At 37.9% G+C, this 25,056-nt stretch overlaps 1 protein-coding gene across 3 annotated transcripts in view; it reads left to right on the top strand.

Moving 5' to 3' along the window:
* Positions 1 to 25,056, top strand: part of Tle4 (TLE family member 4, transcriptional corepressor) — a 133,688-nt gene that overhangs the window by 20,604 nt on the left and 88,028 nt on the right. For all 3 annotated transcript variants that reach the window (XM_032891677.1, XM_032891679.1, XM_032891678.1), the window contains exon 5: positions 12,698 to 12,760. In XM_032891677.1, the coding sequence (XP_032747568.1) occupies positions 12,698 to 12,760 (63 nt within the window). The remainder of the gene's footprint in view (positions 1 to 12,697; positions 12,761 to 25,056) is intronic.

The raw sequence follows: 25,056 nt of genomic DNA, 5'->3' as shown, positions 1-25,056 counted from the left end.
AAATTCTTAGCATCATTTTAGAGTAAGCAATCAAAAAAATCATTTTTGGAGAATTTATTAAATATTCATTAAAGCAAAAATTATCACTTTAGAAGTATATTTTATTGTGGAAGTTCAAACATATTTAAGCTAAAATACAATAATTCTAATATCAATCTCATTAGCTATGCTAATCTTAAATTTCATTTTATTTTCAACATATAGAATTCAGTAAGAAAATACTATTTATAGTTTGCGGTTAAGCCCCAGACTAGTGGGAAAATCTAGGAAGACCTCTGAATGACTATAGGGCAGTGGGTCTCAACTGTGGACTGCATATCAGCTATATTATGATTCAGAACATTAGCAAAATTGCAGTTATGAAGTAGCAATGGAATAATTTTATGGTTGGGGTCACATAACATGAGTAGCTGTATTAAAGGGTTGCAGCCTTAGGAAGGGTCACCACTCTCGGCCTTTACTCCCGTAGTTCCCTATGGCCATTTAGCTCCTCTAAGCTAGAAGAGAAGGTAAGAAATGTTTCATTTTTTGGAGCTGTGTTGGAGAAGCTTGCTGCCTTGGAGAAACATCAGCTAACAGTTGGGGGTTTAGGACTGCTGTTATTGTGGAGTAGAGTCACCCATGGTCTGTGCACTGGGGCAGCTCTCTGAACATTCGATAAAATTGGGGAGTGAGATAAGGATCTTGTACTTGAATGTAAGTCAACTTGCAGCTTCTTTTGTGGACCGGTATCATTATCTTTAAACCAGAAAACAAGAGAAATCCACCTACCTGAACTAAACAGTGGTTGATTTACATCCTGGCCAAAAGCACTTTGTTGTGATAATCTGGGGGTGGACAACTTTTTTTTTTTCTTTCTTTTTCTTTTTTTTCGGAGCTGGGGACCGAACCCAGGGCCTTGTGTTTGCTAGGCAAGCGCTCTACCACTGAGCTAAATCCCCAACCCCTGGACAACTTTTTAGAATTTGTAGTTAATCAAAAAAATTGATCAGACTTATCTATAAGAGTTATCTATATGAGTGTAGACTGAATTGAAGTTCATAGAATAAAGTGTGATTTTTAAAAATTTGTCATGTTAAATACTTATAAAAGCAAGTTAAGTTAAAGGTTTGATCGCATTCTAGGTGGCATGGATATGCATTGCATGGCCAAGACATTTGACATATTCACAAGTTGGCAGGTCTGGGGGGTGGGGCATTGCAGGTTGTCCTTCTGTGAATGTAAAGCTGTTTAAATTCTTCTGAGTCCTGGTAAGTTCTTCTTTTAGAGGGTTCTTCTTTCCTCCACTTTTTACCATCAACTCAATGAAAAGAATATTTCTATATAAATCTCATATAAATTTTATTCTGTAGTTTTAAATTTTAGGACCATGTCATCATCAAAGAAGCTTTAAAATCAATTCCAATTGTCTCTCCTGCACCTGGAAGCTGCTGCTTCTCCTTACTACTACGATAAGTTATATTGCACCCAGGGCAAGTATCTGTTTACTGAGAAAACAGAGGAGAGATCCTTTGTCAGTAGCAGAATGTAAAGACCAAGAATGTCTTTTCTGGGTCTTAGTGCACTAAAGTGGAGAGACAACAGATTTTCTGGGGCTGGTCTGTGACCTCATTCCTAGTCAGTTGAGGAAGCACTGTCTGTGCTTTGTTACTGTACCAGTAAGTCTGAGGTCTCCTGCTTTAGATCTTTTTTAGTCTCCTCTTGAGCCCTACAGTCCTTCCCCTGTGTTCTGTGTAAATTAGCAAGGGATACTTTGTTAATTGAGAGATAGAGCTCTGAGCCTCAATCAATACCTAACAATACAGCCACTCATTTTGTTGTACTATCTAATCTCAGTGTTGTTCTAAAGCAACTATTTATCTTAAAGGATTTTATTCATACACCAGCCTACATAAGTCCTTCTGCCATCCATATCTGGGATAGCATTCTCATTCAAGGTTGTAGAAATGGAGTTTGGAATCACTTGGGTGGTTGCTTAGCTATGGCTCAACTAGATGACTAATTAGAAATCACCTGCAGATCTGGGAATTCATAGCTGAAGATGGATATCTAGTGTTTTCAGAATGTTTATAGTCACCTGAAGCCGAATTGTTCCTATACCTTCCTGTAATTGTTCTCCAAACAAACCCTGACACAAACCGTTGATTTGCCTACCTTGATGTGTATTTGTACATCCAGACTTTTCTATTTTATAGACTCCTTCTGCTGTCTAAATCCAGTCCAGCCACACGTGGTTCTTTCCATGCAATGTGTCTACTTGCCTTATGGTCACTCTAGCTACTATAACTGTCCATTAGACTTTGTGCTAGAGACTCTTGGCTTCTTGACTGACTCTTTGCTGGTAACCTTTGCTGTCTCTGTATTTCTGTTACTGGGTCATGTTTAGGGGCAGTGAAAATCTCAGTGTGGCCTGTTCTTTCCTGGGTGCTTTGTCTCATTTACTGTTCAGTAGATGAGCCTTCCCTCTCTCTTGTTGTCTCTCTCTTTTGAGTGTCTCATAGGTAGTTAAACCCAGCTTGTTTTCAAATGTTAGGTTTTCCCAAAAGCTTGCTTGAGGTTCAGAGGGCCTGTGAAAGGAACCCGTCTACCCAGTTTCTCCAGGCAGGACATTCTCAGGGGAAGACAGGAACTCTGTGCTTCTTACTCATTAGCCACACCATTTATCCAGGCCACAGGTTTTCTAGAATCTATACCCCTGCTATTTCTGCTTGCTTTCTTCTCTTGCTGTCTTTCTGATTATGATGATTTCTTAACACTTTACTGTAATTATCTTAAAATACGGACAAGAGTAAAACTCTTAAATTATTCTAAGCATTAAGTAGTAATATACTTTACACAAACAGGCTGTCCTTGATTGTTAGGATCGTTGGTGTGGCCTGATGAAGCACTCCTTGCTATCATATTTAGAATCACTGGGAGTAAGGTAGTGTCTAAGTGGTCTCACCTGATGGCAGCAGTCCTGTCCACTAGTTTCTCTGAACCACTTCTCCAGCCACATCTGCTGCCATTGCTTTTCCTGTGTTGTACATGTCCGGGCTGGTGTGGTAGGCTCCCCTTCTTTAGATCAGTGTTTTCCTGCCCTTCCCTTCTATCTTCATCTTTGAGGCTCACTTTATTCTGGTTCCTTAGGATAATATTCTTGCCTTAACCATTGAGAAATACTATCCATCTCATTTACTATATTATGGGCTTTGTAAATCCCATCTGTTCTTCCATTCTTTTAGATGTGACAAGGAACCTAGCATAGTAATAGAATATTAAAGATTGAGGTCTTACTATGTTTTATATATATATTTTTTATTTTCCCCCACTGTCCCTGACCCTTTTCCCCAGAGTGGAGGATTGAGCTATAGGCTCTGCCTATGATAGGCAAGAGAGCTTAAATGAACTATATAGCCCAAGCTATATTTTACCTTATATCCTGGAATAGTGTGTCATTACATTGTCCAGGCTGGCCTTGAACTCACTCTGTTGCTTAGACCGGCTTTGAACTTGTGATGCTCCTTCTTCTTCAGCCTCATTAGATTACAGGCCTGTGCCATGAGCCCAGCATTTGTGTTTATTTCTATTTGATATTATTATTTGCTACACCATAAATACCTCAGTAGACCAGACCATTCTGCATTCACTATACTGTGTGTCGTAACTGCTAGCTCAGCAGATAGCCAGAATTTGAAATTATATTGTTGCATTTCCTAAATTAGAGGTGCTTTGAGAATTCATTCTGTTCTTACACTAAAATTACCTTTCGATTTCCATCTTTCCTCTTGTAGTATGTTTTGTGTTTGTAATCTCTTCTTTCCACAGCCATTCAAATGTAGTCAGTGGCAAGAAGAAGGTTAGATCCCTAAAGACATTGAGATATCTTAACGTGTTTGTAGTTTGTCATCACTTTCCTAGAAATTGTCCTTGGTAGATCCTTACTACCTACCTAACAGAGTTCAAGCTCTGGATATGGCATTGAAGCTCTGTCAAAGGACGGCTTCTGTATGTCTTCCCACTTTACTGCATGTATCCTGTATTCTAGCATGATTAGTTTTTGTCCTGCCTGTACATTAGACTTACACAAGGAACACTGAGACCTGGTTCCTACTCAGTTAATATATCTGGGATAAGGTCTGGTTTATGAAACCACTGACCAACTGTTTCATGAGGATATTATTGTCTTTTAGGGTTTCATATTCAAGGAAGTTTCAGTAATATTGCAGTTTGTGTACTCCATTCCAAAGATATTAAACCAATACTATTAAGTGAAAGGCTCTGAGATGTCTCATAGAGAAGCCTTTGTTGAGACAGAGTAAGGCCAGAGAACATTTTGCATATATACTTATTAATGACTTCTGCAAGGTGTGATACCAAACCTGCTTTGGGAGATGATATTTTCAGCCACATTTCAATTCTAAAATCACTATTTTGTCCTTTTCTGACTAGCCTATCCAAATCAGACTTATCCTTACTCTAGGATTCTATCTAAATTATCTTCTTTGTAAGTACATTTTTAATACTTGGAATTCCCTTTCGTATGTCTACAAACTTTGCTTTGTCATTTTACCCCTGTGCGTTGAACTTCAGGCCAGCAGGGATTTTCTTGTTTTCTTCACTCTCTTCAGCACTTAAGAGTCTTGACAATAGTAAGTAGAACGTTAATAAATATTTGGCGAATGAATATCCAGGTAGTCATTTATTCATGGTTTAGATCTTTACTAAGGCGCATGTATTTAAGTATCATAAGTTGTATGCATGATGCAGTTTAAAAGTAACTTGAAGTATAGTCAGCTTCTGTGTCCATGGGTCCATTTATTAGCCAACTGTAGATTCAGTGGATTCGGGAAAATGTGCCCCATTGAACACATGTTTGTTCGTCTTATTTCCTAAACAATAAAGTGTATTAAAGGTATTTATGTTGCATCTACATTCTGTTTGGTGTTCTAGCACCTAGAGATGACTTAAAAACAGACAGATGGTGATATATGAGTTCTTTTCAAATCTCTTGCCATTTTATGAATACTAAGTATCTTCAGGTATGATACTCGGAGATCTCAGCACAAATCTCTCATGGACACTGAGGGAGATGACTGCATTCTTAAAGTAACAGGTTATAGAAACACAAATAGATAACAGTAGTTTTCTTTACCTTTACTTTTCTCAATTCCCTTGCGGAGTATTAAAAGGAAACAAACAAGCCACCAAAAAACCAAGAGTAGCTAGATGTCAGACTACAGGCAACATTTTGTGGGTTTTATGGTTATTGGGGCAAGTTGGATCTTAGTTGGTTGAATTGGACTTTCTTTTGCTGCTTAATTTTTGGGCAAGTCTGTTCTAGATGGCTTCCCTCAAGGAAAAAGGGATTGATACCTCAGCATGAGCTGCTGAAAGAAGCTTGGATGAGGAGTCAGTGAGTGATGGCTCCCTTTATGTGGAATATACCACTCCAGCAAGAAGCAAAAATTAGGCAAGATACTTGTTTTCTCTTGGCAAAAATTTGAAATTATTAAAATATTGAATAAGAGTGTATTCAAACAAGCTTGTCAAGTAGCTTGAGGAGCTTGTTTGGGTACCAGAAAGTAGAATTCCAAGTTTGTTTTCCTGATTCCCAGGGCTGTTGGAACAAGGAACACCTAATCAGTTCTTGGCCTTCTTAACAAGGCCCCTGTTCTCTGGAGGTATTGTTACTGCAGCTCTGTCCGTGACTCCACGGACCTCACTTTCAAGGTGTATGTTGAACAGGGTTTTGATAGGTACAAGGTGGGTGTGAATATACTGTAGTGTGTGTGGTACCCACGACACACTGCACGTTGAATTATTAGTAATGGTTCTTTTACTGCCTATGAGCCCTGTGATTCTGCAGCATGGCTAAGGCCTTTCTAAGGTCTGTTCTAACCAAACTGATTTATTCCAGGTACTATTCCAGAATATATTTTGAACTCTCCATACAAAGTGCTTTCCTAGTGTAGCACTCTAGCATGTGCGGAATGCCAAAGTCTCAGATGATCAGTAATCTGTTGTTAGCAATATTAGAAGAAGATTAAGCTGCATTTGCATTCTGTTTCTAAATAATCTTTTAAATTACATATCCTGCCAAGAATTCACAATGGAAACTTTAATCATTGACTCACCAGACAGGAGTTGTCCAGAATGAATTTGTATTTTTTTCTTGTTGTCCAGTTAGAAGATAATATGTCACTTTTTGAATGACATGGCTTCTTAAATGTCAGAAAAGATAGGTGCTAGGAAGCCAAACAAACCAGTTTTGAATGTGAGTAGTTTTTGAAGATGGATAGTCATTTTTGTTTGTTACATTGATGTAGTATAGCCCTTCCATGACAATTTTTGCCTGCTTACAAAAAATAAAGTTAGGAAATTCCAATCACTTGGTCTGGATTTGTAGTTACAAAATTACATATTAAATGCCTTTCTGTACTTCAACCACATGGAATGTCCTTTCTGACAACATGGCTGCCGTCATCAGGATTATGTGCTTTAAAATTTTGGTATTCTAGGGTAGGGTGGTATTCAAGAGGGGTTTTCTTTGCTCTGAGAAGAACGGGAGGAGGTAGTGGGGGTTGGAAAAATTTGAGAGGGTGGGACTGGTAGGAGATGGGAGGGCCTATGATTGAGTTGTAAAGTGACTAAATAAATTAATGAAAAAAATTCTAAAAATAGTTTGCTGTTCTGCTTGAGGTCTGTGTGTTCTGTGGACCAACAGGGTCTCAGCATCGTCTTGGAGTTCGTTTAGAGTATACCTTTTTCAGCCCCAATTCCATCTGCTTTATACCAAGATCCCTAGACAGTTGATAAGCAGATTAGGACACAAGGCTGGAATGGGTCAGTGAGTATGAGAAGAAGGATTTTGCTGTGAAATCATTGGCGTAAGGGTATTTTATGGACTGAGGTGAGAAATGAGTCCTGGGACCCTGGTGAAGGTGGTTTTAGGTAGCAGGATCAGCAAGAACAGACTTAAGGAAGAGTCTCTGTTGTCTCTGTCCTTTTAGTACCTTCTGTACCAGTTGGCCAGGGCTGTGACTCATCTGCCCAGGCTAACTCAGCACTGTAGCTCTATAGGTCAGAAACAAATCACAGCTTTGATTTTGGTCACATTGGGTGTTCACCATGAGAAAACATTCAAAGGACTGAAAGGATGTTTTGGCAGTGATGGCTTTAAATAGTTGAGATTTCAACTATATTCAACAGTAACTAGAGGGATGAGGAAGGCATTAGAAAAGGCTGTGCTAGTGCTGGAAAGAAGAGGGGAAAGTAAATGCTCAGGAATATAGCCACAGAGGGAGATCTATTGAAAAGAATGATGCTGGCAAGAAGAAAACAGATTAAGGAAGTGCTGACCTAGCAAAGCATTGCCCAAACTTTTACATTGAAACATGATTTCATCTGCAAATGTCTTGGGCTGCAAGTTCATAGGTGCCTTAGGACATGTGTGGCTAGTGGCCTGTGGCCTCCAGGTTTGACATACCTGGATGTGACCAAAAAGAAATGACCAAATCATCTGGCATGGCTTTCTTTGAGAGATGATGTGTTGCTTTGATGGGCTTACAGTATAGGCATCATTAATGAGATCTTGGGAAGGACCACAAGTTGGTTTTATTTTATTTATTCCTGCATCCAAAATTCTTCACTTGTTATTTTTCACATCATTTTGGTCATATCAGTCCTGTTGGAGAAAACTGAGGTAAATTATTCCATTTGTTGTCACAAGGAATATTCGTCTGTTTCTAGGTATGAAAATGTAATTGTAAATTAGCATTCAAAGGCCCCAGTATATTTATGGAAGGAAAGAAACAAAGTAGCTGACAGAACTCGCTGTGACCCTGAGAGAAGAAGTGTTAAGAGCAGTTCAGAGCTTGCTGAGCACAGCCAGTCAGGTTCTTGACCAACTCCACCCTATTCTAGAAGCTCAGGTTAAGTCAGCAGAGTAGGAAATTTTCCTTACTTTCTTCTGCTGATGGCTGACTTTTCTTTCTCACTCTTCTTTCTGTATTTCCTGCCCTTCCTCTTTGAGTTGCTGAGCATAACTGATAACATTAGTTACATTTTTTTTTTCAGACTTGAGAACTGCAGTGATTTGACCTTGTATGAGTGAGTGAATGTCAGGCACATGGATCATTAATCCATGTATAATAGAGCATTCTCTGGATCCCTCTTAAAGCTAGAATAGTATTAAATATAATATCAAAAGTCAACTAGGTGACTACCTAAGGTTGTCTTTAAAGGAATACTGTCAGAATGTGTAGAGGTAAGTGGGAGGAGCGCAGTTTAATCGTGGTAGAGAGTTTTCATAAGACCCATAGGCATAGACTGAGATAGCTTTCTGATTGTAGGGACTCTGCGCCTCCCTGAGGACATTGTCCTGCATATTGCTGTGTGAGCACCACCAGTAGTACCATGTATCTTGTTAGGGCAAATAAATGAGGTACCTGAAAGTACTCAGTTAACGAGTTGTGTGGTGGCACTTGATAGCACACTTTATCGTGCATTAAAATGGCATACAAGTGAGTTCAAACATGAGTTAGGATAACACTGCTGTACTGTCATACCATCAGAGAGACTTTGTTTAGTTTAAGTCATTGAGGAATGTGTGGAGAAGTAAAAAAAAAATTGTGTGATATTGTTCAATATAAAATACATTGAATATCAACAGACAGTTCCTCTTGCTGAAGGAAGTAGAATGGACAGCATTTAAAAATAGTCTTTACTCAGCCTGTTCTACATAGTGAGTTCCAGGACAGCCAGGGCTAAGTAGAGAGATCCTCTCCCAGAAAACTAAAATAAATAAATATTTATTTTAAAAAACTTTATTACTTTGCAAAAAGTCTTTTCTATAATATAAGGTAGTTAATAAGTTTTTCAACTTGTCTTGTGTCTGAGTTGAAATGATTGATTTGAGATTTTCCCATTTTCTTGCCTTTCATTATTGACTGGTGAAACCTCTGTTCCGTTCTTTATCTCTTCTCTAGAGTTAGCATGATTCAGAATCAGGTACATAGTCAAGGATTTTCATAAAATGGCTTGTTTTTGTTACCTTTTCTAAGATATTTTGCCAAAACCAAATCACTTTTTTTTTTTAAGAGTAGGAATGATTGCCATAGTTACTGAATCTTTTTGTTTCTTGTTTGTTTTTTGGAAATATGATACAAAGGTTGAAATTAAAAAATAATATAGTGAACCGAGGGTAGGAAAATATGTTCAACATTTATATTAAAAATTTGAAGGAAATTTTTATGTGGGGCGGCTGATATACGTATGCACATATGTGTGCATGTGCCAATGTACAGAAGATGGTGTCTGATCTCTTTAGACAGGAAGTAACAGGTCTTTGTCACCTACCAGATATGGGTGATGGGAATGAAACTCTGGTTCCCTGTAAGAGCAGCAAGCAGGCCTAAGAGCTGAACCATTGCCTCGGTCCTATCAACTACTTTTCTTAAATGTCTATCTTTATGACTAGAAAAGATGTAATAGAAGTGTCAAATGTTAATGTATTTGTCAGAGTATGAGGTTTGTTTTTTGTTGGTTTTTTTTTGTCATTTTTGGACATGAACAATTGTCCTTTTATTAGAACTATTAATACTGATTTGGGGTATCGTGGGTGTTAAAGGCAGTAGTTTAGCAGTGCCCATAAAGCATCAAAGGCAATAATGACACCACGTAATTCCAACAACGAACAGTCTTTCAGCATCTTCGCCTGTTTCAATAGGCTATCTGTGAATGCATTGCTCAGGGATGCGTGACCTACATCACCTATAAATTTGATTGGAAGCCAAAGAACTGGCGTAGGCTGATGGATAGCAGATTAGAGTCCTGATTAACCATGTGATTCGAAGACTGGAAATATATTGTCTAAGCCAGATTCATCAGATGCAATCAGAATTTCAAGTGGTCAGATGCAATTCAAATGTGTATTGTGGCTTTTCCTCCTCAGTTGTCTTTTTCCTTCTTTCCCCAAAGCTGAAAAATACTTCTTTGATGAATCTGCTTCTTACCCTAAAGCTGTCTGTCTGTTATTCATCAGAAAGCAGGTCGCAGTTCAGTGAGCAGAAGAAAAGATTTTAATAGAAGCTGTGCCAAGGGCTGTAATGCATCATTTTAGGGCCCTAATTACATTACAATGACAAATATCAATGGTGACAACAGCAATAACCTACATCCTTTAATGGCTGTGCTAGAAAAGGAGTTTGGGCCCCACGCCATTAGATTAGACTCAGTTTCAAAACATAGGCCATTAGAAGTGTGTGTCCACAGTATTACTGGTTGATCGCTGAAGCCCAGTGGAAAGGCCTGAAAATAAATGATGCCTCCCCAAAGCTTGGTCCTGTGGGACAAAAGAGGTGAAATTAGATGACCATGGAAGCAGCAGTGTTTCCGAGGCAACTTTAGCTTTCAAAGTGAGGAATGGCCTGCTTAATTGTATGAAATCACACAGACATACCCCACCCCCTTGCTGCCAATTAGCCTGTCCAAGAAAATCTATTGGCATGACAGCATAAAGAAATTAAGAAGTCTTTTAAACAAAAGGAGACCTTTAAAGAAAAAGTTTGAAGATTTTAACTTTTTTTGTTTCTGTTGGTATGTAGGTTAATTTTTTACATAATTTTGCATTATATTGTGTACATAGTTTTTTTGTACTAAGACTTGTTCTTTTTATTTTGGTGGGTTTTGTTTGGTTTTGGTTTTGCCTTCAGTAGGTGCTCAGACTTTAAATAGCTTATTAAAGCACCAAATACCCTTATTTTTTTATTTTACCAGATGACTGAGTTTCCTTAGTAGTTTTTACTGCCTACATTCTGTAGACAAATTAAAGAACTCCATTTTCCTACATGCCCACATATTTTTTTTCAACCCTCCTAGCAAGGGACTATTTTATTTATGTAAACAACATAATGAGGAAAATATGCTTGGCAGATGGTTCTAAGTACAAGAATCATCAGTTTGGTCTGCCCCAAAGTCTCATTATCTTTTATTTCTATCCCCACCTCTCATACAAAAAGCCTAACCACCAAATGCCTTTGAGACACTGAGCATTCAGCCTCCTGAATTCTATTCTGCTTTCTTAACTTACCTGAGAATTTAACTCTATCACCACTGTGGAATGTTCATCCAGGTGGAGAGGGGCTTGGCGGTTCCCATTGCAGCCTTTCATGGTGGTTTAAACATTCTTAAAGGATGGCTAAATGATCCATGGGGCCAGGGCAGTAAATTAAATCAGGTCAACACAGGGGAGTCTCAGTCACTGCTCCTTACTGGTACTGGGCTTTGTCTGTCTCCTTAGGAGAGCTGACTGGAATGGAAAGCCTACACTGGGAACTTCACAGTAAATTGTGTGTGTGTGTGTGTGTGTGTGTGTGTGTGTGTGTGTGTGTGTGTGTGTGTGTGTGTGTGTGTGTGTGTGTGTGTGTTTGCTGATGAAGTATTTAAGGTGCTGGCATTTAAGAAATTGCATAGCCACAGAGTTAAAAGGGCTGCCACTTAAAGAAGGAAGCCTAGGTTGCACAAGCACTGTTGCTGTTGTATAATGACTTAGCAAGAAAAAGAGCGTTTGTGTGCTTTCATAAAATGAACTGATTCTGGGTGAAATTTATTTTAAGAGTGTCTCAGGAATAGTAATTGCGTTGAATTTTCAGTCTTTTAAAATTTCTTAACCTCCCCTTTTCACCAAGGGGAAATAAAATATGAACAGTCATTAAATATTAAATTAAATGTGAACAATTTTGTATTTATGTATGTACCTATGTTAAAAACTATGTCTATCACAAGATGTATAACATGCTATCTGAAGATGCATGTTACGGTGAACATCAGTAAAGCTCTGATTAAAGAAAACATGTAACAGCACATTTTTCTTTTATTGTTTTAAAAACCTTCAGTTCTGAGGTAGGAGAGTTGTGTGCATTTTTGATCCCTGTATTTCCAAAAAAGTTAAAGAATAATTTCTATTGTCTACCTTTCCTTAAAAACCTTTCCAGATCTCTAGATTGCTCTCTGCTGAATGTGGACCTTAGCATGTTCTAAACTCCACACTGAAAAACCTTGTCTGACAGATTTAGAAACCTTTACTGCTTGAAAATATCCTAGTACTCAGCAGTTAATAATTACGTCAGCTTGGTTTCACGAGATTGGAGCTAGTGTAAAAACCCACTGTAGTGTTTACAAGCAAAGGCTGCCAAGTACAGCTGCACATGCCTTAGAGTCAAGCATTCTAAAGGATGACACATTCAGGTGGTTATATTCAAGGCTTGCTTGAACTTAAGAGAGGATAAGGGAGTGAGATATTTATACACAACAATCATTTGGTTATGGAAACAGTTGGAATACGTAGAGAATAAAAATGTGTGTTATCCCATTAAATAAAGACTTGGAATTTTATGAAAACATTAGATTGGGCAAGGGTCCCTCCTGCTGAAGGCTTTTGAAAACAGGTTTCTAGTCATGGAGATTAAATTCATTTTTTATTACTCTGGTGCTTGAAGATTAAATTTTAAGATGAATGCTGTTTAATAAATCCTGCTGTTAATGTGACTCTGTTGTCACTGCTTCCCTTAATGGGCTTGCTGAGAAGGTAGTTTTCCTCTTCTTTAGTCGCTGCCAGCCAGAGTACAAAGTGCCTTTTAATATCATCCGGTTAATATTTTCGGAATCTATAACTACCTGACTATTTTCTTATATTGTGTTTCTCTCTTTTCTGCAGGCAGAGATTGTTAAACGACTAAATGCTATCTGTGCACAGGTCATTCCTTTCCTGTCCCAAGAGGTAAGATTGTTGATCTGATAGCTAGGAGTTGTTGCCATTTTATTGATTTTGCAGACAAGGGATTATAGATCTGACCCTGGCCTTGTCATTTTCTTGATGTTCATATTTTACATTTCTTTCTTTTTTTTTTAACTTACAAAGAATATTTATTACAAAATAAAATCACACCTGCAGATCCTGGAAGAGACATATTTTGCCAGAGCCAACACTCAGTCCCCCCCCCCTTTTTAAATTATTTTACATTTCTAAAATACAATGTTCTCATTTCAACTTCTGTACCTTACTAATGTTTACTGCAATGTAATTTAAATGTGTTTACTAATGGAATATTTTGTATTAAGTAAAATTTAATTATAAACTAGTTTACTGTCATTTTCAAACTAGTGTTGCTCAGCGTTATGCCTGGTTATTATAATGCTGTTTAATCATGGTGGTTGTAAAATTACCAGCAAGACAAGAGCTTGATTTGTGTATCTGTCACTGAGCATGGAGACTCAGCAAAAGATATATCTAGAAAGCCTTGCTTCACCTAGTGGATAAACAAATGGAATGTTTTGGTTGCTGCTTTGAAAAAGTTATTTTTCTTTACCTGATTAATTATGTTGACTGGATTTAGAAAAGACATCCAAGGTAAATCCAGTACTCGTGTCTGTGTCACCTTCGGCTTTGCTGATAGGGGCCTTTTTATGTGGACAGTGGCTGGCATGTGGCTCCCTAGTCTTGTTTCGTTCATTACTAGGAAAAGTACATACTGTGACGAATTCATGCAGGTTAGAAGGGAGGTCTGTCTTTTTAGTGCTTGTCGATTTCCTTTGTCCCCCTCTCCTTTTACTTGGCTTGATTTGGGTAGGGGGAATACTATTGAGAATCCCGGAAAAGAATGCTTTTGCTGTTAGATTATTGAATCTTTTATTTGCTCTGATTCCTTTATCAGCTGTAAGAAGGAGGAACTATTTCTAATATTTTGTGGCAACAATACTTGGTTCTTTGGTTTTAGGCAGAGAAGGAACCTTCCTCCCATTCTTTTTAGTTACTGTGTTTTGTCACGGCTTTTTAGAACAGCTGTTCACACACTTGTTTAACAATGGCATGGGGCTGAGTTAGGCACAAACCAGTATTCTGAATTAGTACATGCATTACCAACATGTGGGTTTCTGTCTGACTTACATTGTCCAAACCGAGTTTTAGATTTGAGTAACTATTATCTTGAAAAAGGAGACACTCTTATTCACAAACTTTGCTATTTTCTATTTCACATACTGGGTTTTTCTCCCCTTTTAGTTGGGACCACTGAACCTCATTATCCTCATTTATCTAACACTAAGTAGTGTTTGCCTGTTACTGGATTAGGTGTGTTTTGACTAAGAGTATCAAAGGGGCATATTTGCATTTCTTTCTTTCCTTCTTTCTTCCTTGTTTTATGATATATTTATCTTTATTAATATCTGTATGTGCCTCCATATATGTATGTGTGCTATGTATGTGCCTGGTCCCCACAGAAGCCAGAAGAAGGCAGTAGATCGCTACTACTGGAGTTACAGATGGTTATAAGCGAATTAATGAGTGCTGGAAAACAGGACCTAGTTCCTCTACTCCTGAAGCAAGTATTTGTAACATCCAGCCCTCTCTTTAGCTGGTATTTTCATTTCTTTCTGTTGGCCTCACGTAGACTACTGAGTGATTATTACTTGAAGTTCTGCTTGTGGAGATAGTGAGAGGAATACATGACTCAAAGCTGTAAGCAGACTGGAATGTGATACCTAAAGGTAGCAGAAAAAAAGCTACAATTATCACAAGGGGTGCTGTTAGTCATTGGGCTCAGCAGATGCAATTACTATGACAGGTTTGTCTCCATAGTATTTCCATAGAGCCTGTGGATTATGGTCAGAAATGGAAGGTGGTCTTGAGGGTACTGATAAGTTGTTTTCCCACATGACTCATATTGTTTGTGTGAGTAGGGCCAGGAGGAACAGAATGTGGAATGGTAGCAGGTCGAAAAGCAGGACTGGACTGGAATTAATTGGTTGAGGATGTTGTACCCTGTAAAAGAAAGCCATGGGGAAGATAATAGCAACCCCTTTTCTTGTGCTCTAGGCTAGGAGTGTAGACATCATCCTTTAAACATTTAACTGTTTGCTTTCCTAAGGCTTTGACAAGTTCTTCATTTTGGTCTTTAGTATACATAATGAGCCTACATCACAGTTTCCTAAATCCTAATTCTGTGTATATCTTTTATTCTTTCTAATTTTCTGAGATGGAGTATATCTCTTAAAATTTAAGCTACAAATACATGTATTCTTCTTGTTTAGCATTGCATTTATGTTTGAGGCTGAACACACTCTACCTTGTTTCTTTGGGATATTCTGTTAAGTAGATACCTCCCTTTTCCCCTTAGGCCAGATGGACCTTAATCTGGAGGGTGGGGAAGAGGCAGGTTATTAGAGAAAGAAGGATTCTATTTCCTGTTATTTCAGAAGCAGGAAAATTACTCTTGAATGGAGAAGGGCATCACTTAGTGCCAGGACCAAAGGCTCTTAATCTGATCTTTTAGCACCAGCTCTCTGTGAGACAGTCGCTGCCAGGAAGGCAGCTGTGGCATTAGCATTTATTTTTAAATATTTTTGTTTAAAAATTAAATGATTCTATTTGGAGAGGGGGGAGGGAGTGAGAATGAATGTGTGTAAGAGCTCTTTGGAGACTAGAAGACAAACTGGAGGACAGTAGTTGGAGGCGTTTTGAGCATCTGAAAGTAGATTCTGGAATCTGACAGAAGCAGTAAGTAAATTTATATATGTCTAGATTTTCTGCCTTTAATTTAGTTTTATGTGTTGATTGGTTTTGTTTGTGTATAGTTTATTACTTTTTCCCAAACTTACAAAAAATGTAGTAGTGAATTGTAATATTAAATAAATTTATTAAATAAATTTGGTTGGTTTTATCTATAAAATATCTCTTTCTTTAAAAGTCAAGTTGTAGCTCAAATATAGTTAAGGTTCATCAATAGTTTTAAAATTACAGAAAAACCAATTTTCTAATGAATTTCACTCTAACATTAAAAACTCGAGCCAACGCACACAGCTACAACTAAAGTCCTAGGCATTAGACAAAGATAGTGCCATCTCTTCCTGGTAAAGTAAATAGTAAAGTAGTTACTTAGATTTTAAGGTTTCACAGGATTCCTAGTACTACAATTTAGAAACCATGAGACCTCATCTGTCTGAACCTTTTCTTCCTCCCAATTTTGGCTGTTACTTACCTGTATTCCACTCATTTTTGTCCTCATAAGATGTAGTTCCTGGTAATACCTTGATCTCTCTCATGTTATAACTCATATTCAGGCAGCAAATTACAAGGCACTGCCTTCAAGCTGGCAGTCCATAAAGAAGAAACAGTAGTGGCTAGCTTTTGGACCTGAATTAAATCCTGGCTTCCCAGCTACAAATCCGCTGGCTTTGTCTAACACAACCCGAGCTGTGTGACTGTTAGCAAGTACTTTGACTCTTTTAGCCTCAGTTTTCTCATCTGTGGAATGAGGCGACTCTGTACCCTGACAGTTAGTACACTTTTCATGTGTGCCAGCATAGTGGCTCTGGCTACAATGGTGTCAGCAGACAGGGCTGTTAAGTTCTTTTGGAGGAAGACCTGGAACTGCATCTAAATCTTTTTGAATCATTGCGTTTTGGAAGCATGTGAATTGGTTATCTGTCTTTCAAATGTCCTTCCTATAAGTTAAAACTAAGTCCAAAGAATCTGAGCTAACTGGACGTCTGGTTATTTTCCTTGAGCAATTTCAGGATCGTACCTATAGATCTTTTGTTCTTCTAGGTCCTCAGTCACATTGAATGATGCCAGTAGCTGCTGTCTTAGTATGTGTTGTCCTACCCCAACCCCACCTCCCCTTCCCAGCAGGTTGCATCTTTTAAGGCCACTCTGATGTGAATTGAAATCTAGGTGATACTATTGCATCTTAGAAATAGAGGCAACATTTCTGCTAATGTGGAATCAAAGCTCTTCATTGATTTGTGTTGGGAACATTATCTCTGTAAGCCTCAGTGTTCCTGTCGTGGGGAGACCAACTCTGCCTTAAAGTGTGTATTGTATGTATGGAAATAGCATCTGTTATAGTAAGTACCCAGTTCCTCCTCTCCTAGTGTACTTGCAGGGAAATGGAATCTGAGTCCTAAGGCATTTGGCAAGGAAGAAAAACCTGGGAAGAGTTAAAGGTAATATTTCAGAAGAGCTGGTGCTGCAATGCTCTAGGCCTTACCAGTAGGCAGTCAGTTCTATAAACACTAGCTTTTCAGAAGGAAAGAAGTATTTATTTATATCATTATTTTGACTTAGTAAATTTAAAGTATTAAATATTGAGTACCTAATTGTGGAACCAATTTGGAGAACGGATGTGGTTTTGGTCCTTTTTATTTTCCGATAAGGGTTATTTTGAGTCAATCAGCATATACTTGATTGTAATAAATCAAGTGTTCTAAGACCTTTGAGAATTTCAGACTCCTAATAGGCTGTAGGTTTATAATATTGTAGTTGAAGTTCTCTCCTCAGTGAACAGTTGTATTTTTCTGAGATTTGCATCGATAACAAGGAACAGAAGTTACCATAAGAGGCAGATTATGTAAAAAGTGGTAATGTGATAAGAACCTGAGCCCAGGACCAGAATTTGGCTCGGCAGTTTTTATATTCTTTGTGGTATTGAGCAGAATCCCTGGGTTTGTAAGGCTGCAGTTCCCAGGTTTCTGTGCTAAGCTCCAGGATTACCTGCATAATAGGGCTTATTAGTAACAATTGGTGATAATGTAAAAGACCTAGGTGGATATTTGGCCATTTCAACGGTGCAACTTACCTAGCTGATTTATTCATTAAAAAAAGATTATTCTTCTCAGGTAATAGTCATTCTGTAAGAGAATCCTGGCAACTTCAGGATGCTATAAATTTTGGCCTACATGTTCATTATCTCATTTTTCCTTTAAAAGGCAGAATGTGGAAGATGCTCATTTTTACTGCCGTCTGTGCAGTGTCCTAGACCTAGTTACTGTCCCCATGTAGATGTAAGGAGACTTTGTAGTGTAGTCTTCCATAGTCACCTAAAACGTATAGTAAGGTAAAAAGAGAGGAACATATGGATAGCTTTTAGATGACAGTGCTATGCATAAGATGAAAATAATGACTGTTTTTGCTATTACGTGGTATTATTGCTATTATGTGGTATGTTTTTACATAATAAATATGACCATATACTTAGCAAAACTCGCTTTGATAAGCTAATATATAGAATAATGTATAGTTTTTGCTATAAAAATTATATAATCCCAATAGTTCGAACCTTGCTGGACTATAGCTCATCAAGTAGTTTATGCTTGATACACACAATATATATATGTCCATTTCCCTGTTAGGTTTTCTAACCATTTGTATCATGTTGCAAACTTCCTTATTTCATTGTTTGTTTCCTCAGAATTCTGAAGATTGATTAGGACTTTCTGCATTGCATTTAAGAAGTAGACAGTGGGAGTTAGATTGCTCAGTGGTTAGGATACCGAGTTCAATTCCTAGCACCCACGTGGTGACTCAAAACCATTTATAATGTGACCTGATGCCCTCTTCTGACATGCAAGTGTACATGCAGATAGAGCACTCATATTTAAAAATAAATAAATCTTTTTAAAAAGTAGATAATAACACACAGTTACATAATAGTGGTCATATGAATTTGATAGAATTGTAATTCCAAATGATACATACATTTTTGTCTCAGATAGATCTACATTTGTTCATTCTACCATGATGTGAAAACAACCTTTCAGGTCATGTGATTGAGGAGTATTGTCCATGACATTTATATTAGCATGTGGGTACTGCATTTCTCTGAATCACATTTTGCATGTATTTGTGAAATGGAAGTTGAAAAATGTGATCAGTCACTTTCTTACTATGCCTTAGGGAGGAAAGGAACAAAATACAGTGGTTACAGGCACTGCTAGCAGTGTTATCGGTCTGTAATGACTCCACCTTAACTCCTCATGTTGCTTGTTAATGTTTTTAAGAAGTCAATGGCTTGTGGTAACATGGTTTAATGCAGATGAGCTTGGCTGAAATCACCAGAGAACCTCTGGCAGGCAGGCAAACAGAGATGCTTGTACATCTTAGGAGAACAGTTTCAGCAGCCTGTATCACAAAGGTCTGCTCCACAGTTGGAGTAATTTTGTCAGTTTTGGAAATGGGTTCCAGTGCATTCTATGCAGAGGATGCCCTGGGGTGCATAATATATGTGCATTGGCGTTTCTAAAGAAGATTTGGTCCCAGTTTGTGAATTTTACATTTAGGTGTGTGCGGATAAACATCATATAAAATATTTTTTTCCCCTCAAAACCCTGAGCTATCAGAAAACATAATGCTCCCCTGTGCTCTTCTGGTTGACTAATTATCTTGCTTCACCTGACCATGTGTTTTAATCACAATTGAGTGGCATAATGGTAGCATTATGATCTGTTTGACCTCAGGAAATAAAAGATGACTCTCAGGAGGTAATTTTCTTTTTCTCCTGCAGGTTTAATTAAATGTGGGCTTCCCTCCAAAGGCAGCATTGACAGCCTTGTATGCCTGTTTCCAAAATTAATATATGTTTGAAAAAACCTACCATCTTTGAGTGAAGATAAACTTCAAAGTATTTTGAGTATAAGCAGAGTTGCATTGTTTAACACAGAGGTAGCAATGTTAATTTAAATTATAATTAAGGCTTAAAATTAAGAACTACTTTCTCAGTTACATTAGACACATTCCAAGTACTTAGTGCTTATTCATTTGTGGTTGGTGGCTGAGATATTATTAGTACAAATGGAACAGTGTGAATATTGTAGAAGGTTCTGTTGGACAGCAGTGAACCATAGAGCTTGGGTATACAAATAAAATGAATTCCGTGTCCTTCTGTGAGGAAGGGAGGAGGCAAGGCAAAAGGATGAGTAGGGAAAGATTTGAACAACTTTTCCAAAGTGTTCCTAAGAGCTTATTTTTAATGCTGTTTTTACTTTTTAATTGTTTTACAAAGTAACAGGTTTCTTTATGCTATTTTCATACATATTCATTTGTGGTTGAACTCCTCCCCTCTCTCATTTCCTCTTTTCTTGATCTTTTTGACCCCATTCCTCCTTAAAGCCTTCCATTCCTAGTACTTTCCCTTCCAATTTCCTATCACCTGTGCTGTTACCCACCCTACTATATTCATTAAAGCCCCACCCACCTCTAATGGGACCCCCTTTTGTTTCTTGGTCTCTACACACACTTCACATAAGTACACTAGATAAAACTAAGAGACTGGTATCTGCATATGAGAGGAAAAAATGAGATGTTTTTCTGAACCTGGGTTTTCTCAATATTTTCTAGGTCTATCCATGTTCTTATAAATTCATTTTGTAACATTTGAATAAAATTCCACTATTTATTTAGTGCAGTTTCATTATTATCTATGGACAGCTAGTCTGATGGTATTGTGACTAGCAGCAGTCACCATTTATGTGATGGCATCTCTGGCATAAAATAGAGTCTCGTGTGTGTGTGTGTGTGTGTGTGTGTGTGTGTGTGTGTGTGTGTGTGTGTGTGTGTTGGCAGTAGTTGCAGTTTTCATTGTTGAGAAGTCTCACACTGGTTTCCTTAGTGACTGAGAATTTACTCTTTCACTAACAGAGATGGAGACTCTTTTGCCACATCCTTGCCAGAATTGTTGTCATTTTTTTTCTCTTTAGCCACTTTGCGAGAGTGAAATGAAGCCTCAAAGTAATTTTAATTTGCATTTGTTTGATGGCTAAGGATGTTGAACACTGAAAAGTATTGGCAATTTGTATTTCTTCTTTTGAGAACTCTGTTTACATCTGTAGTCTTTGATCCTGTTTCAAGCCAAAATTGTTTGGTAAGTTGTGTATATCTGTTCATCATCTGAACTGTGGCTTTGAGAAGTTCTTCATTTTACCAAATGTTGGTGTTATTTATGTTTTATACTGATTTTTTTGTGAAACAGTTTTGGAACACTATTTAGGACAGGCAGATTTCGGAGGTACACTTATATTTAAATTGCACATGTACCTGTAGACCTAGTAGGAAATCTTAGGTAGATAAAGTAGGGTTTCAGTGAGACAAAGTGTGGAGTGGTGCTTTCACTTGAACTTTATCTGGTCAGTTGCACATGAGTTTTGTGTTCTATCCACATTGAGTATGACCTGAAGAATGAACAACATTAGAGCCATTGAATGACCTAAGAATGTTTAACCTGAAAGGGAAAGTAAGTTGAAGACCTAGTATACTACTTTTAGATGCAAATTCAGAGAAAAAGTTGGGGCCAGTGGGAAGCTTTGGGAAAGTAGATTTTAAAGTACAGTATTAGGACTCATTATCTTCCAGTAGAAAAAGCTTATTAATAAGGCATCATGAATTCTTTTCAGAAAATGACAACTGGCTAGAATGCTACAGAGGGGAGTAAAGTATTGGATATACTAATGGTTTTTAATCTGTGGATGGTACTGCAGTTCTCCCATACCGACCCAGACAGCATTTGGTTTTCAGTTCGGTGCTTCATAAAGCCTAGTGTCTTGGTCTCAGAATCTCTAAAGGTTCATTTTAGGTCCAAACTATGATAAATGGGTGGCATTTATCTACACATGACTAATGCTTCCTATTAGGAAGAGCGTTTGGTTTAAGTTCTGACTTGAATATCTTTCACCTGGTGTATTGCATGGCTCTCTAGCTGCCCTCACTTTGTTCGCTCCCCTCCCCGTCTTCAGTAAGGTCCATCTTACTAAACTCCAGAACTGATAGAATTCAGTGGCTTAAAACATTTTAATAATGTCTCACTTCTACTAGGATAAAATTGCAGCTGTTTGTCTTGTTGTGCAAAGCCCTACACTGATGGGCATATTCTGTTCTTTCATATTTTTCTCCAAATATGTGTGTATTTAGAAAATACCTCTGTCATACTCCTATATCTCCATGCATCTGCCTTTGTTTTGTTGTAATTGCCTCTTCCACTTTAAAGAGATTTGCCTGCCCTAAAGGCCCTACACATCTTACTCTGCCTACTCTGGGTTCCTCAACCAACTCTCCCCCAGTCACTCACAAGCTTTAGACTTCACAGACCTTTGTCAAGTTTCTCGTTTTGCCTGTTTCTCTTTCTTTTTCTTTTTTCTTTTTGTCCCCCTCATTCTTCATCCAAAGAAGCCCTTCTAGTCTTAGCTGTCAGGTCAGCTTCCTTAGGGACTCATCCTCGAGTACTTAGATTAGATTAAGATATTTCCTTGATAAATGATTGTATAACATCCTCTAATTTTCTCTGGGAAATTATTCCCCAGTAATAATTATATAGAGCCTTTTGAGTATTAGCTCTCCATCTTTCTCATAGAGTTTTTAAAAGTTAGATGTATCTATTTATTTTTCCATCTCTGAGAGTTTTGCCTCTGTGTGTGTGTGTGTGTGTGTGTGTGTGTGTGTGTGTGTGTTGTTCATGCATTGCCATGGAGGTCAGAAAGAAAAGGATGTTAGATCCACTGGAACTGATGTTAGAGATGATTGTGAGCTACCATGTAGATGCTGAGAATCAGCCCAGCTCCTCTGCAGGAGCAAAAAGGGCTCTTAACTGCTGAGCTTATCTTTCAGCCCCTCCATGTAGATTTTAAACTGAGATCAGGATGTCTGTTCTGTTGACATAATCTTAACCTTGGTGCCTTCTGCATTTTAGGAACTTTACACATATTTGGATGGATGGATGAAAAACAAAGGCTTTTGTGATTCCCTCCTAAAACCTCTTTTGATATTTTATTTCTTACATTTCCTCGTACTCTGTGGGCTGTATGTGACTATGAAATGGGAACAGGAAGTCTTTCTTTTGTATCTCTATAGCTAGGAATGGTGTTCGTCATAAGAATCCTAATTATCGGGGTTGGGGATTTAGCTCAGTTGGTAGAGCGCTTGCCTAGCAACCGCAAAGCCTTGGGTTCGGTCCCCAGCTCCGAAAAAAAGAAAAAAAAAAAAAAAAAGAATCCTAATTATCTTTGCATTTCTGTCAGTATTTTTTCTACCAATATGTGCAGTAATTCTTATTTTTTTAAGTTGTAACATTTTTTGTTATTACTTTTTTTTATTAATGCCACATCTCTTGTCTGCCTCAAAATAATGATATGATAGACATTGGCCTCATTATCCTTTCTGAAAACTATCCTTTCTGAAAAACCTACTAACTAGTTCATAAAGGTCTGTTTATCAGTAAGTTGTATTGGACCTACACAGGCTTATATTCCCTCAATTTCATGGAAGAAACATCCAATGCTTTCTTAACTTAATATTAAAAATAATTTTATAACAATGAAAATAATAGAAAAGTAATTTAGTGTACAGATTTTTGTCCTCTCCAGCAACACCTATATTCTTTAAATCACAGTATCCTTATGTTTACCATGGTTTTCAGTAACTGTAGTCATAAAATTATTTCTACTATACAGTTTGTCTTTAAATTTTAAAGTGTGCAAGCTTCAATGTTTTAAGGATTAAATAGACATATTTTGTTTCCCTTAACTCCCAGTCATCTATTTTGCTCGTTAATATTTCCTCAGTGACATTTTGTTTGGTAGTGCTGCTGAAACATAGAAAGGACTGTTTCCTTTAGTGCTGCTGAAACATAGAAAGGACTGTTTCCTTCTGCTGACTGGCTGCGGCTGAAGTGGCTGTGTCACCACTTGAGGTGTGGTATCAGAAAGGATAAACCGGAAGTGGTGCTGGAATAAAATGAGAGTGGAGCATGAAGAGATGATGGGCAGAGTGGAAAAGCCATCAGCATTCTAAGAAAGTGTGAAACACTTTATGAATTTTCTGAGTCTGGGAGCTTGTTTGCTAGAATCTGAGAATAAAAAAAAAAAACAAAAAACATATATACTTGCTGGGCCAGCTTTGGGAATAGTGTGGGCTACTGCTTCAAGAGTTACCTTTCCCCATTTGTGATCTTTTTGCCTGTCTTCCTACATGAGTTTTAATGTTCATAGTACCTGTGGATGTGTCCAGGCTGTGTGGTGATGTGGAATGAGTAATGGTAAAGTGTTACTGGTGCTTTCGGGAGCTAGCAGGAGAGGTGGCGGTGTTCGTCTTAGGAAGCTTATATTATAAAGGTGCTTGAACAGTGAATGTTTCATGAACTGTGAACAGAAATAGGGAAGTTGAATTCCAATCTTCAAGTAAAGTCCAGAAACTTTATTAGCCATTGCTTTTAAAGCAGACAAGCTGAGTCATGACTTCCATTTGTATGTCAGCTTCCTAACAAGTTACTGTCATATCTGATGGCAGATCAGTAAGTTGAGTTTTCTCAAAAATGCACTTGATTTTAATGCCATAGAGCCTTGCTACCTGAGGATCTTTACCTGTCTTAGCAGTTGGGATCCAACTTATTAAGCAATAGTTGCACAGTCCTGGTGCTAGAAAGACTTATGTAGATGTTCAATATCTCTGTCTCAGGTAATTGATGTTTGAATATTTAATTATTAAATAAAGGAGTTATTTCAGTAAATAGAGATGGCAATGGTAGGAGCTTCACACACAATGGTAAGTGAATGGATGCATGAGTAGAGCGAATGCTATGCATTGTGGATGAGTGTAGATGTTATCTTTTGTTTGACTTTCTTGAAAATTTTAAGCAGCCATAGTTGAATGTTGCAGGTAATGGGTGGAAAGTTTGTAACTCTTTCTGCACACAATCATGCATGGAGGGAGCTGAAGAGAAAACTCAGTGGTCAAGAGTGGTTCCCATGAGCACTCAGGAGAAAGCTTCACGACTATCTGTAACTACAGCACCTGCAAGGGATTCAGTACTGCTGTTCTCCCAGGGCATATACCCACAGGCAGACAGACACACATACATATATTCACACACATTTCAAAAATGAGTGGAGTATTAAATTTCAGAGTCTACTTTGCAAGTGCTGCTGCCTTTTACAACATGAAAACTGTAAGTTTAAAATGGGCTTTGAGCTTGAAACATAGTACATGCTCAGTAAACATGGCATGTGGTCAGGCTCCTTAAAAGATAAGATAAAGTTATTACTGGCCATTTGTTGTAATCTCTCTTCTAGGTTTGTGTGTTTGTGTCTACATACTTGTTTGTGCGTGCATGTGTATATGTGTTCGTGAAAGTCGGAGGTTGAGGTCTGGTGTCCTTTATTCCCTCTTCACCTCACTTTTTGAGATAGTCTTTCACTGAACCCAGAACTTGACAGTCGGTCATACTGGCCAGTGAGGAAACTTCAGAGATCCTTTCT

The sequence above is a fragment of the Rattus rattus genome, chromosome 2 (assembly GCF_011064425.1).
Source record: "Rattus rattus isolate New Zealand chromosome 2, Rrattus_CSIRO_v1, whole genome shotgun sequence".
Classification (NCBI taxonomy): Eukaryota; Metazoa; Chordata; class Mammalia; order Rodentia; family Muridae; genus Rattus; species Rattus rattus.
Note: the sequence above shows the minus strand (reverse complement) of the source record. Positions and strands in the feature narration are given on the sequence as shown.